The sequence below is a fragment of the Littorina saxatilis genome, linkage group LG15 (genome assembly GCF_037325665.1).
Source record: "Littorina saxatilis isolate snail1 linkage group LG15, US_GU_Lsax_2.0, whole genome shotgun sequence".
NCBI lineage: Eukaryota > Metazoa > Mollusca > Gastropoda > Littorinimorpha > Littorinidae > Littorina > Littorina saxatilis.
In genome coordinates this window covers 14096703-14109759 of record NC_090259.1, presented here as the reverse complement: position 1 = coordinate 14109759, position 13057 = coordinate 14096703, and the positions used below count along the sequence as shown (strand labels likewise).

Sequence of the window (13057 nt, the reverse complement as noted above, 5' to 3'; positions counted from 1 at the left end):
GAAAAGACTGACTCTAACATCAGGACTATAACTAAGGCTATTTCAGGAACTCTGTATTTACACGTTGTCCAAAACAAAAAAATAATAATAAAGGTAAAGAATGTTACCTGTACAGGTGCAAACAGGCACACAAAAAACAAGTAGATAAGGTAGAAAGTGTTGCATGTTAATTCAAGTTGATTTGCCTGAGCTCTGAACAGATCGAGGTATGAACCTAATTTTAATTTTGAACCATTACCACGCAGAAAACGTGAGAAAAAAATAAAATAAAAACATTTAAAAAAAAATTAAAACTGAGAGAGGAAGGAAGAAGAGACAGCGATTGAAAGACAACTCAAGCTTTAACATTTTAACTTTAGATAAGATGATGGAAATGCTGGAAGGACAGTAAATTCAACACATAAGATGCATAATAATGGTAATACATGTACATGTACTCAAATCAAAGAGACAGTCTGGGATACAGAACCAACCAAAGGACAATCAAAATGCTATCACCATTTTAACAGATCAATCACCAAAACAAACATTTCTGTACATATTATTGGCAACAAAAAAGGCAAACATTTTTTTGGCAATCCAAGAAAATCTTTAAAAAAACAAAAAAAAACCAAGGGGGAACACAAAGTCAATTTTGAACAATACCACAAATGTACCTCTCCCACAAAACTGTCAGATAATGCTATTAACAGATTGGTGGGGTCAAAGTTTTCAAAACTGCTAGTGGAGCAATGGATGCCTTTAAAACATACACATATAGCAACAATTCTGTACAATTGCAAAGTGTATATATACAAGTACATGTACCATGAAAAACTGAGTCATATAAATTATGAAAATGTAAAAGCATGCTTATCAAACATACTCATTGTTGACGAACTCAGAACAAATGTTCAACAAAAAGACAGTCTACAAATATAAAAAAAATTTATGGAAATAAACTTCATTAAACTGCAAAACAGACATGCAGCCTTGTCAAGAATAGTCAGTCTCCAAATGTCTTTGGATTTACATTTTATGCAAGATGGAAGAAAAAATGTGTGGATATAACATGAGGAAAACCATGAGGTAACAGACACCGCCATGCTTAAATGTATGTAAAAAGAAAAAGTGAAATAAGGCGAAATACTGTCTTTTTTTAATTGATTTAAGAAAACAATGCATCAGCTCTGTCAGTAACAACAACAACAAAAAGGCTCACAGTATATAGATTCAATTGGCATCACTAACTTTAATCCCACAGATAAAATGGAAACAGGAAGTTTAATAACTCAATGGTCAAATCAAGTTTGCTTATGTTAATTTGTTTAGTCTCAAACATAAATCCCACAGTCTCACCAGCTGTCCACAATCTATAAGAACAACATGAACATGATGTTTGCAATGAATCAGGCCTTAAATAGGAATCAGAGGTAAAAATTCATGACGATACCTCGAAGTAAAGTTACTTTCTTTCTTTATTTGGTGTTTAACGTCGTTTTCAACCACGAAGGTTATATCGCGACGGGGAAAGGGGGGGAGATGGGATAGAGCCACTTGTTAATTGTTTCTTGTTCACAAAAGCACTAATAAAAAAATTGCTCCAGGGGCTTGCAACGTAGTACAATATATTACCTTACTGGGAGAATGCAAGTTTCCAGTATAAAGGACTTAACATTTCTTACATACTGCTTGACTAAAATCTTTACAAACAGTAAAGTTACTTCCTCTAGGTATTTCAAATCTTGAATGAATGAATAAATGAAGCAAAGTAACAGAGTCACATAAAAAAAAATTATGTGAAGTAATATAAGCAAAATAATCAAATACCTGTGAGACTAGCTCAACCACCCAAACAAATAAGATTCCCATTTTATGATGTATTAAGCTAAAGTTAAAGGAAGAGGGAAAAAAACTATGGCAAAGTTTTCAGCAATGACAATGAAGTTAACAAATGATGACTAACAGACTAAATGAACTGAATGGAAGAACTATCCAAACACTACTATTCCAAGACTTCTAAATATGTGACAGGAACTTTTCCCCGTTGCGTATTCCGTTCCGCCATCAACCAATCAGGATCGAGCCCTTGCACCTTGTAAACCATGATTAGCTGAAACAAAGCACAGACAAGAACATTAGCTCAAGCAGTATTAACTCAAACCCTTCAACCTTAACTTAATCCTCAAATGTAATTTATACAAATAATTCGCTGAAACAAAAGACTTTCCTTCTTTATTTGGTGTTAACGTCGTTTTCAACCACGAAGGTTATATCGCGACGGTAAACAAAAGACACTATATCTACAACATTAACTCAAACAGTCTTAGTAATCCAAAATGTTAATCCCGTGAGTCCACTATCCAAGAACAGTTGTCACATTACAGGCAGACAGAAACCAGAAGTTTGATTTCTGTGTTATCACAAAAACCGTACATGTTACGCTCCACCGCAACACGAGCATCTTGCAATATATATATTTTTATTTTTACTGATTATCCCCCATTCTCAGCAATGAGGTGCAATTGCCATGTCAAAAGTGATGAAAAATTAACTAGCACCGACAATTAACATTGATATGGTTTTTCACGAAAAAGGACCGTTCTTTCTGTACACTTCCACATACCTTTCATTATTTTCTGAGTTCAATTTTCAGTTTCAATAATCCCCTCCCATCCATCGGTAACGTATGCATCGGTAGTGTATTGTATTATCCACTATATTGATTGGCAGTACAGAGTAGCCTGTAGACTATGAAAACATGCAATCTGTTTTCCCACATAGCATGTACATGCGCATTCTGCTATAGGCATAGATTGCTCATCTTCTAGAATACTTCCTTGTGAACCATAAGTAACGCATGTATCATTAAAAAAACCGCAAATGAATATAAAATCTTGTTAAAAACAAGTCCGATCTGTGAATTACCAGAAGGCTTGCGTTTTCAGTTTGTACAAGGTGTTGAAATACATGTACACTCATTTATAAAATTGTAAAACCCAAATGTAAGTCTATAAACGTACACACTATGTTTGCAGTACCCCGGCCTTTTTGTTTGCATACGTATGTATCGAAGAAGTTGGAGACACAGGTAACATCCCCAGATTCATCGAGTCTTAAAATCAAATTTGTTTTTATATAGCTTAAAACATTTGTCTTCTTTTCCTTCCATATGTTCCATTCTTTTGATCATTACAAAGTCAGCCGCATGTACCGATAATAAACGAGTTAGAATGTTGCAACTTGCATAGCTTATTACGTCAAAATAGGCAGGCGACAGTAACATTATAAATCGTTTTGAGGCATTCTTGGCACGATTGTAGCGCTAAAAATGTATCAGTCAGATGTCAAAGCTATTTACTGTCAAAAGTCGCCACATACCAGTGTGCATAATGACAGTCTTTGTTGGTTTATTTGGTGTTTAACGTCGTTTTCAACCACGAAGGTTATATCGCGACGGGGAAAGGGGAGAGATGGATAGAGCCACTTGTCAATTGTTTCTAATGTTCACAAAAGCACTAATCAAAAATTTGCTCCTGGGGCTTGCAACGTAGTACAATGTATTACCTTGCTGGGAGAATGCAAGTTTCCAGTACAAAGGACTTAACATTTCTTACATACTGCTTGACTAAAATCTTTACAAAAATTGACTATATTTCTATACAAGAAACACTTAACAAGGGTAAAAGGAGAAACAGAATCCGTTAGTCGCCTCTTACGACATGCTGGAGAGCATCGGGTAAATTCTTTCCCCCTAACCCGCGGGGGGTGATGACAGTCTTAAATGATTGAACATTATTTGTGTTCTAAGAATAACCCAAGGCGACAGCAATTGTATCTCATTAGTGAGAAAAGGTGTTGTGGAAGTAGCATGCATGCATGAACGCATGCATCCATGAAAAAATGTTCCTGATATTTACAGTATGAACCAACATTTCTGAAATTTAGTTTGATACTATAGGGGCAGTTGAGATCAATCCTGAACCTTGTTGCATTAATATCCGCTGAAATGGACTTAAATCCATACATACAGCTGAGTGAGTCATTTCTTTGCATGCTATATTAAAACACAGTCAGTCTTAAATTATTATTTTTTATTCGTTTAGAGATACACCATTCTTGTAAACACTGGCATAAATGATAAAATAAGTGAGTGAATATGGATAGGAATAAGCTCAAACAGTAATGGCCAGCCAGCCATCTTGTTTGCATGCTGTTAAAATTGAAATGTTACTATTCAAATGCTTTCATACTATAATTCAGAGTTACAAGTTTGAGGCTTCCTATTGCATACATTTGAAAAAGTCTACCAATATAAACAATACCTTTCAGTGTAAGACTTCATTCTCATGTAATTATAGCTGCAAAATGTTCCGATGAACACATGATATCAAACACATTTAACCTAATTGCTTAAACACTGACATCTACCGGGGAAAGCAAAATCTGTTTATGCTTGACAAAACAATGTGTGTGCATACAGGTGCAACATTCAACAGAAGAACACATTCATAATAAAATGGCAAGCGAAATCAAAATGTTAGAAACATGCATGCATATGACTATTAAAAAGTCAGGTTTAACATAGTACACCACAAAAGCGTACACCACAAAAGCGTACACCACAAAAGCAGACACCAGTTTTTGAAGAACTACTGCAGGGCCGTGTGCTCAAACATTATTAACATTTTACTTAGAAAAGCTTCTACTTTTAAAAAGCAAGGAGTATCGTGTCTTTTCTCAGAGGATTATTAAATATACTGCATCTCTCTGTGTATTGAAGCTAGCCTATAAAATAAAATTGTAAGTTAAAAGAGAAAGTCGTGCAAAGTGTGAAAAAAAAGAGAGAGAGAGAGAGAGAGAGAGAGAAGAGAGAGAGAGAGAGAGAGAGACAGAGAGAGAGAGAGAGAGAGAGAAAGAGAAAGAGAAAGAGAAAGAGAAAGAGAGAGATAGAGAGAAAGAGAGAGAGAGAGAAAGAGAGAGAGAGAGAGAGAGAGAGAGAGAGAGAGAGAGAGAGAGAGAAAGAGAGAAAGAGAGAGAGAGAGAGAGAGAGAGAAAGAGAGAGAGAGGAGAGAGAGGAGAGAGAGAGAGAGAGAGAGAGAGAGAGAGAGAGAGAGAGAGAGAGAGAGAGAGAAAGAGAGAGAAAGAGAGAGAGCGAGAGAGAGAGAGAGAGAAAGAGATATGGGGTGGGGTACACACAGGGAGACAAAGCCTTCCTTGCATAATTCGCCTTCTTCAGTATTTAAGTTCTCTCCCTTTCGACACTAAAAGGGAAATGGCAGAATTCAACTAAATAATGGAAAAAATCATCTATTTTCTGTAAAAAGTGAAATCTTTTTGATCCCTTGTATGTAGACAAAAACGAAAAGAAGAAAAAAAAATATAGAGACATTAGGACACAATTAAATGTTTACCAAAAATATCTAAAAAATCACACTGTTAGCAGAATTGAGGAAAAGGGATATAGCCAGTATTTGTTAATGCCATGTTTCTTTTATTATTAAGATTGATTGTTACTGGCGACTGCAAACTAAGGTTTCTTATTCTTTTTTTCTCACCCTTTTTCCTAATTATATTGTACATAGTTTTCCTCAGAGGGAACTTTAGTCAATTAAGCCACTACAATGAAGATTGCAGTGAGTGCAGGTGTACTACCACTAGTTCAGTGCATATAACGTGGAAGAAAGGTTCTTCAAGTCTTGAAGCTAACATTTCAGCCATTTAAAATGAAATCATAAACAATGCTACCACAAAGTGCATGTAACATTTCAAATAGTGCTCTGTATCCTGGCATTTATACATACAATACATACACTCCCGCATTTCAAAAAGTAGTTATAAATGAAACAAAACTAAGCTAAAATATTGTACTCTGATTTGCTGTGCTAAATTGACTCCTAGAATGTGCAGTAAAAGGAGAATAATGTACAGTAATTTAACTGCTATAATGTGCAGGGAAAGAGGAAAATGCACTGGTTTTAACTCCCATAATGTGCAAGAAAAGAAAAATAATTAGTTATTTACATTCCTTTCTTTCTTTCTTTATTTGGTGTTTAACGTCGTTTTCAACCATTCAAGGTTATATCGCGACGGGGAAAGGGGGGAGATGGGATAGGGGAAAGGGGGGAGATGGGATAGAGCCACTTGTTAATTGTTTCTTGTTCACAAAAGCACTAATCAAAAAATTGCTCCAGGGGCTTGCAACGTAGTACAATATATGACCTCACTAGGAGAATGCAAGTTTCCAGCACAAAGGACTTAACATTTCTTACATACTGCTTGACTAAAATCTTTACAAACATTGACTATATTCTATACAAGAAACACTTAACAAGGGTAAAAGGAGGAACAGAACCGTTAGTCGCCTCTTACGACATGCTGGGTAGCATCGGGTAAATTCTTTATCGTCCCAACCAATATGGGACTCCCCCTAACCCGCGGGGGGTATTTACATTCCTAGGATGTGCACGAAAAGATGAAAAATGTACAGGTTTCGACTCCTAAAATGTGCAAGAAAAAGGGGGATAATAGGCAGGTAAGCAAAGGGCTGAATAAAGATATGGGCAAAAACAAAGCATTATGTGATATACATTTCTGTCGTCTTTGATATTTGATATATATATATTCTTGTATACTGATCATGATATGTCTGTTTAAATCCTACTTCCTAAATAAAAGCCAGTTTTGCCCCGTTGACAAGAATTAAGAACACAAAGGAGAAGAGAGATCCCTGAACCATTGATGAGAAGTATATATGTTCCAGTTAGTTTGTGAAACCAGGGAATACGTGTATTAACTAGGTAATACATGAATTAACTGACGGAAAAAACCAGTTAATTCATGTATTACCTAAAATAGTTTAGTTAATACACGTATTCCCTGGTTTCACAGATTAACTGTAACATATATACGTCCTACTCATTATTCTGACCTGCATTTCAGTAACATTCCTTTCGTCAAGCTATGCAACATGGAACTGTATTAATCTTAAGCAAATACTTGCTCCCTGGAGGGAAGAAATTCGGTTTGACAGTAACTCCAGCTCACACAGGATGTGAGTGAGGTGGAGCCAAATAGATCATGTTTATTTATGGGGAATTATATGGAGAAAATGCTGGGTGAAATACAGTACATGCTGCCAGTTTAAAAAAAACACAAAAAAACTTTCTTCTTCTTGAAACCATTTTATAAATCACTGTCAAAAATCCGCCAACATTTTTTCTTGGAATACTTAACTAACTTTTACTTGGCTCATACACAAATTCAAAATCCCAGCTGCTTTCTGTGCTGTTTCAGCCTCACGACTATATATCCAAGTGGACAGATGCTTGTATCGTATGTATAAGTCTGAACAGATCTGCCTCAGCTGGTCATTTAGAGTAAGGTACATCTAAATACAGCTGAACCTGCTACAGAAGGACATCTCGTTTTACGGACAGCTTGCAAACAAAGTGAAGTGCTGTTGTTTATGAATAAAAAACAAAAAGATTTAAAAAGGAAAGGAGTTCCAAACTTTCCAAAAAGTTAATTTCATGAAAATGTATATCAATTTCTTAGAAATAGAGCATCTTTATTACAATAAACTTAAGTTCACATGCAGAATTTGTATTTCATGAGGAACAGGTTCAACTGAATTCAGTCAGACAATGCAGTGACAGAAGAAAATGAAGTGATATTGATTATAATAATCAAGAGTACTCTAAGATTAGAAATAAACTGCATGAACAAATTAAAACAATCAGACTTACTAAGTTTCTATTCCTAGTAAGTTTTCTCAAAAGACCTTGAAGTCAACGATGAATTAGTGCAGTTCATACATAGGAGCAGCAGGGATATGTACCATTTCATAAGACTCACCATGTAACTCATTTTTCAATTAATTTTAATACAAGAAACTATCCCCTGAACTTTTGACATGATACTTTATACACCAGCGTCCAACAAATAACCAAAGATTCTGTTCTTAACTTTTTTTATTTTTTAAACATAGAGAAAAAACAAACATAAAATGCCTACATATCTTAAAATTTCCAAGCGGGCAGTACCTCATAAGCTACACAAAAGCAGGCACAGAAACAGATGCACGGCAATCCGAATTCAGCACCAAGCATAAAGCAACAGCTATAGCTTTGTTTATCAAGCAGTTAGCTTTGTTTAGTCCATAAAAGCTTAGCTTGTCAACTGTGTGAAGACATTTATTGTTGGGTCTCAGTTTCATTCTGTTGTATTGTTAAAATCTTCTTCTCTCTTTTCCCTTGTGTATTTTTTCTTCTAAATTCTATCTATTCGTGTGTTTATGTTTAGTGGCATTGGCATATTGGTGGGGGTCAGTGAAAAAGTCAAATTACCTCGTCAGCTAGCAGCGACAACTCAGAACTGTCGGCAGCATCATAGTCATATAATACTCGGGCCTGCTTTTTCTCTGTGGGGGATGGCGCGGTAACCTGAATGGCCGGTGGCGCTGAGGGCCGCAAAGGGGCGCTACTGCTACTGTTCAAGCCAGCACCGCTAGCCCCCACACCACCACCACCCACTGTGCTGCCAGGGACTCCCGCACTGGAGTTGACATTGTAACTGAAACGACAGGCAGGCACCCGGCCAACGTAACATGCGCCCTCCCAGTGTTCCACATCACTACAATCAGAGGTCATTTAGTACCCCCTGATGCAAAAAAAATCAGGTATAAACAGTTAGGTGTTGGGGTATAAAATGAACACATTTTCATTCAGAAAGTATGAACATGTGTCGATCTCTTTCCGCAGCACAAGAGGTCAAATTAAAAAGCTTGATTTATTTTTTTTGGGGGGTGGAGGGTTGGCAGGAAGTATGAATGTCCATTCCTTTTCTCATCAAGAGGTATCAAATACCTCTAAACATTAAGAAGATGATGTGGAGCACTGCCCTTCGAGGTTTTGGTCCTTTGTGTAACGACAAAGCTCAGTCTCTTTTACTTTTATGACATTTTGAAGTTTGCCTCTGATTTTATCCATGCAAGAGATGAAGCTTGCACTGAACGTCGAAGAGATGTACAATCTCCTAGCCTGTAGCAAAATCCCTGTCAGTTTAAAAATGAAATGTTTTTCCTCTCAATACCTAAATGCCTCCCAGCCCCTACCCCTCTTTTGGCAATCCAGTGTCTGTATAACATTGTTCAAGGATCCATCTCATGTTGCCTCACATCTATAAAAAGGTAGTCTTCTTGCAAAACAGTAGTTGCATAAAAAAAAGGATGTCACACAAAATTGCTCAAAGAAGGCTTTTTCTTGTGAGTCTACAAACAGTGCACAACTTTTAATAAGCAGTTTTCTCAGCTTTTGTTAGAAATGCTTATCGGGTAAAACGAAATACACGTATCAAGCTTGCAGTGTCCGCTACAAGGGTAAACTTAGTAAAACAATTCCAAAAAGCTAGCCTCAAAGCAATATCCCAATCAGTGTTCAAATGTATGGCAATTGGTGTGGTTTTCCCTCAATAATGCATAATTTTAAACAAAACCGAATCTTCTTCTTTTTAACTGCTATGTACCACAAGACTAAAAGTGGTGGTACACATTTTCTTGAAAGAAACGAATGTCAAAACAAAGAGACTGAACTGTGTTTGTTACACAACAAGAAGAACCATCAAAAAGGTAAAACAAAACAAAAACTGAGGCAGAAAAATAGGTAAAGAAAGCGAGTCATCTTCAGTATCCTCAGAGCACAACAAAATATACAGTATTATGATCAACAGAGCAGATTTTTACTGTCTTTACGAGAACATCATCGATGAGAAAACAGTACAAGGACAGGGTCTTGGCACACATAACAGACAAACATCAAACTTAAAATCACAAACACCTGTAACTTATAAATTATCTGGGCTTTCAATCCTCAACTAACATACCTTAAAACCTTAAAACTTTCTTTATTTATTTCAAAATCCTTAAAGACAAACGTCATCGATTCAACAAGCTTCTTGACACCCTCTCCAAAGTATAAAATCTCTGACATCAAAAGCAAAAACAAAGTTCAAAAAGACTTAGCGAATACTTCGTCACATAAACATTTCTGTTGCTTCTTCTGCATGTCTCTCAGAAACCGACATAGAATTTCGAGAACGAAGTTTGTCTCGGTGACTTGACGTCAAACTATTCATAAGGTTCCCGCTAAGCTGTGCGTGTATCGGTATCGTATATCATTAAGTTCAAAACTAAACACTGTTGCATTTTTTCATGTACATTAATTTTTCTTCAACTCTTACTAGTCTTGATCCAGGAAGGAATACAGGAATACCAACAGCAAAACTTGACAGGTGGGATTGAAGAAATCATCGATAAGAACTCGAAAGATAACAAAGGATAATACACGATAGTGGTTTTGAGGGGGGAACAATATCTGCTCAAGAACATACTGAACATAAAGCAAGGAGAAAGCAAGAACAGCCCACATCAAACCTCTTTTTCATTATTATTATTATTATATGAAGTCTTATATCGTGCGCGTATCTCCAGACTCGGACTCAAGGCGCAGGGATCTATTTATGCCGTGTGAGATGGAATTTTGTACACAATACATCACGCATTCACATCGACCAGCAGATCGCAGCCATTTCGGCGCATATCCTACTTTTCACGGCCTATTATTCCAAGTCACACGGGTATTTGGTGGACATTTGTATCTATGCCTATATAATTTTGCCAGGAAAGACCCTTTTGTCAATCGTGGGATCTTTAACGTGCACACCCCAATGTAGTGTACACGAAGGGACCTCGGTTTTTCGTCTCATCCGAAAGACTAGCACTTGAACCCACCACCTAGGTTAGGAAAGGGGGGAGAAAATTGCTAACGCCCTGACCCAGGGTCGAACTCGCAACCTCTCGCTTCCGAGCGCAAGTGCGTTACCACTCGGCCACCCGTATTCAGCAAATGAAAACCTAATGAGACTTCAAAATAATGAAGATAAAAATTCTCCAGTCAAAAGCAAGGAAAGGAAGAAACATAACTGAAATCTGCCTCAAGCTGCAGTGAGTGAACTTATCATCTGAATGCAGTACGTATACGTAGGACACGTCTTATTTCACACAAAGAGATCATAATTAATGCACTTCTTCCTAATGTGTCAATTTATTTTTGAACCCATTTTGACCCCTTCTCAATTTGAACAACCTTGCACTAGCTAATTAGCTCACTTCCATATATAGTAGGGCAGACAAATTGATGCATAGTTTAACAGATCAACAGATCAACAGAGTAAAAGCAACAGACAAATGAAAACAATACTGAAAACTGTATATAACACCACCAACGGAAAGTAAAATGAACACATTTCCAAGAACCACGTACCCTATAATTTCAAAACTGAAATAAAGAAAAAAAGAAAAAAGCACTATCAGTTTGACAGTTTGATTTTTTTAATGTGACAAAAGATGGGTCCAAGGGCAGAGATTTTTGATATATTACAATCTCACATGATAGACTAAAAATATGGCTTGAAAGAAAAGGGCATATTAAATGTTGCACTCATCATATACTTTCAAGCGGATTTGCTTGCAGGAATTGTAAATCAAGAAGAGGAAATAAAAATATGAAAAAACCATTATTCAAAGGGCAACAACTGCAACTGCAAAGACTGCAGGCAAGAAGTAAAACAAACTCAAAGAAAATACCCGTTGTATCTAACACAGCAGTTAACGCGTGCTTCCCAATCCAGAAAGGAACAAAAAACATTACATGAAGTCCTACACTACGCAAAATAACACCAACTGAAAGTATAACACTGACACCGAACAGCAAGACCCATTGAAACACTCGGATAATGCAAATCTACAGATATAAGTAATATACATCTTGAATTAAAAATAGAAGAACACAACATCAACAACCTTACTCGGAAGTAGACAGTGAGCTGCAAGAAAATTACAATCACAAAACTTGTGTTAAACTGTAGAATTTGTCCATAAGCAAAGATCACTGAGTTATACAACTTTCTCATGCACATGATCTTGCCTGATCTGGGACGTTGTGCACGACTGTAGATAACTCTTTTGTGAGGAAAAAACAGGCACATTTTGATTGGTGTAGAAATTAAGAAAAATACACACTATGTCACCCGAGTTGCTTAAATTGCACACTCAAGAAATGAGAATGAAAGTTTTGATTACAACTGCAATGTTTCATCAGTATTTACAATTTCAATAGCTTTACCTACAAAATCTCCAAAACTGTATACTTTTATTTAATGAAATTATGCTTAGCAAGCTGTCAAAAAATATTTCCACTTCAACTTTGCCCTGTAGATTAATATCATTTTTCAGATGTGTGCAAGATAACCCTTTTCCCAAAAGCAGTATGAGAAACTGGATAGATGTATTCAAAGAAAATGGACCGAGGTCATGCTAGAACAGAAACTCTTCACACAAAACCCATCATCACTGATACATTTTGGTCACTCTTCAAGCATTTGAGTGAACATTTTGCCAAAATGACCTATATACGAGCACTCCAGGAGCTAACTGCAGATCTCCTTGTCTATAATCTGCAGTGATCAGAAAACTTGAAGGTAGGAATTAAATCGTCATCAATCTCATTGTCTTATCTGACCTGATAAGAAAATTTAAAGGTACGTATCGGAATATATCAACCAAGCGTTCACAACTTTGTTCCAGCTTTTTCACTGGTTATTCTCTGATGCAGCCTCAAGTTCTTTTTCCTTCTGTTTCCTTGTTTTTATCTTTCTTTATGTCCTCTTTTTCCCGCAGGATATTATAAGATGTTTGGTGGCTTGTTGACAGACCAGCTTTTTTGTTGGTCCAAGGGGACCATATCGTCTTTTGTTTCATCTTTATCGACCAAGGCCGAAGTCCGCGGTTGATAAATACGAGACAAAAGGCGATATGCTCCCCGAGGACCAACAACAAAATGCTGGTCTGACAACAAGCCACCAAACATCGTTTTTGTCATCATTTTGGTTGTTCAACAAAATGCACAATAACCAACAGGGAGACGAATTTTTAGAATCCAACTCCGGGCCACAAAGCATCGTCACAGTAGCTCGAGATAACACGCCAACCTTGTTGTTGGCGCTTTTCTACCAGTCTGAA

General features: G+C 36.7%; 1 protein-coding gene across 4 annotated transcripts in view; it reads right to left on the bottom strand.

Annotated features, from left to right (window-relative positions):
* Positions 1–285: 285 nt before the first annotated feature.
* Positions 286–13057, bottom strand: part of LOC138948631 (endophilin-B1-like) — a 41573-nt gene continuing 28801 nt past the window's right edge. For 3 of the 4 annotated variants that reach the window (XM_070320197.1, XM_070320198.1, XM_070320200.1), the window contains 3 exons: positions 11845–11862; positions 8328–8553; positions 286–2092 (listed from right to left, as the gene is read on the bottom strand). In XM_070320197.1, the coding sequence (XP_070176298.1) occupies positions 1985–2092; positions 8328–8553; positions 11845–11862 (352 nt within the window). In that variant the 3' untranslated portion in view covers positions 286–1984. The remainder of the gene's footprint in view (positions 2093–8327; positions 8554–11844; positions 11863–13057) is intronic. The other variant, XM_070320199.1, reaches the window with a different exon arrangement.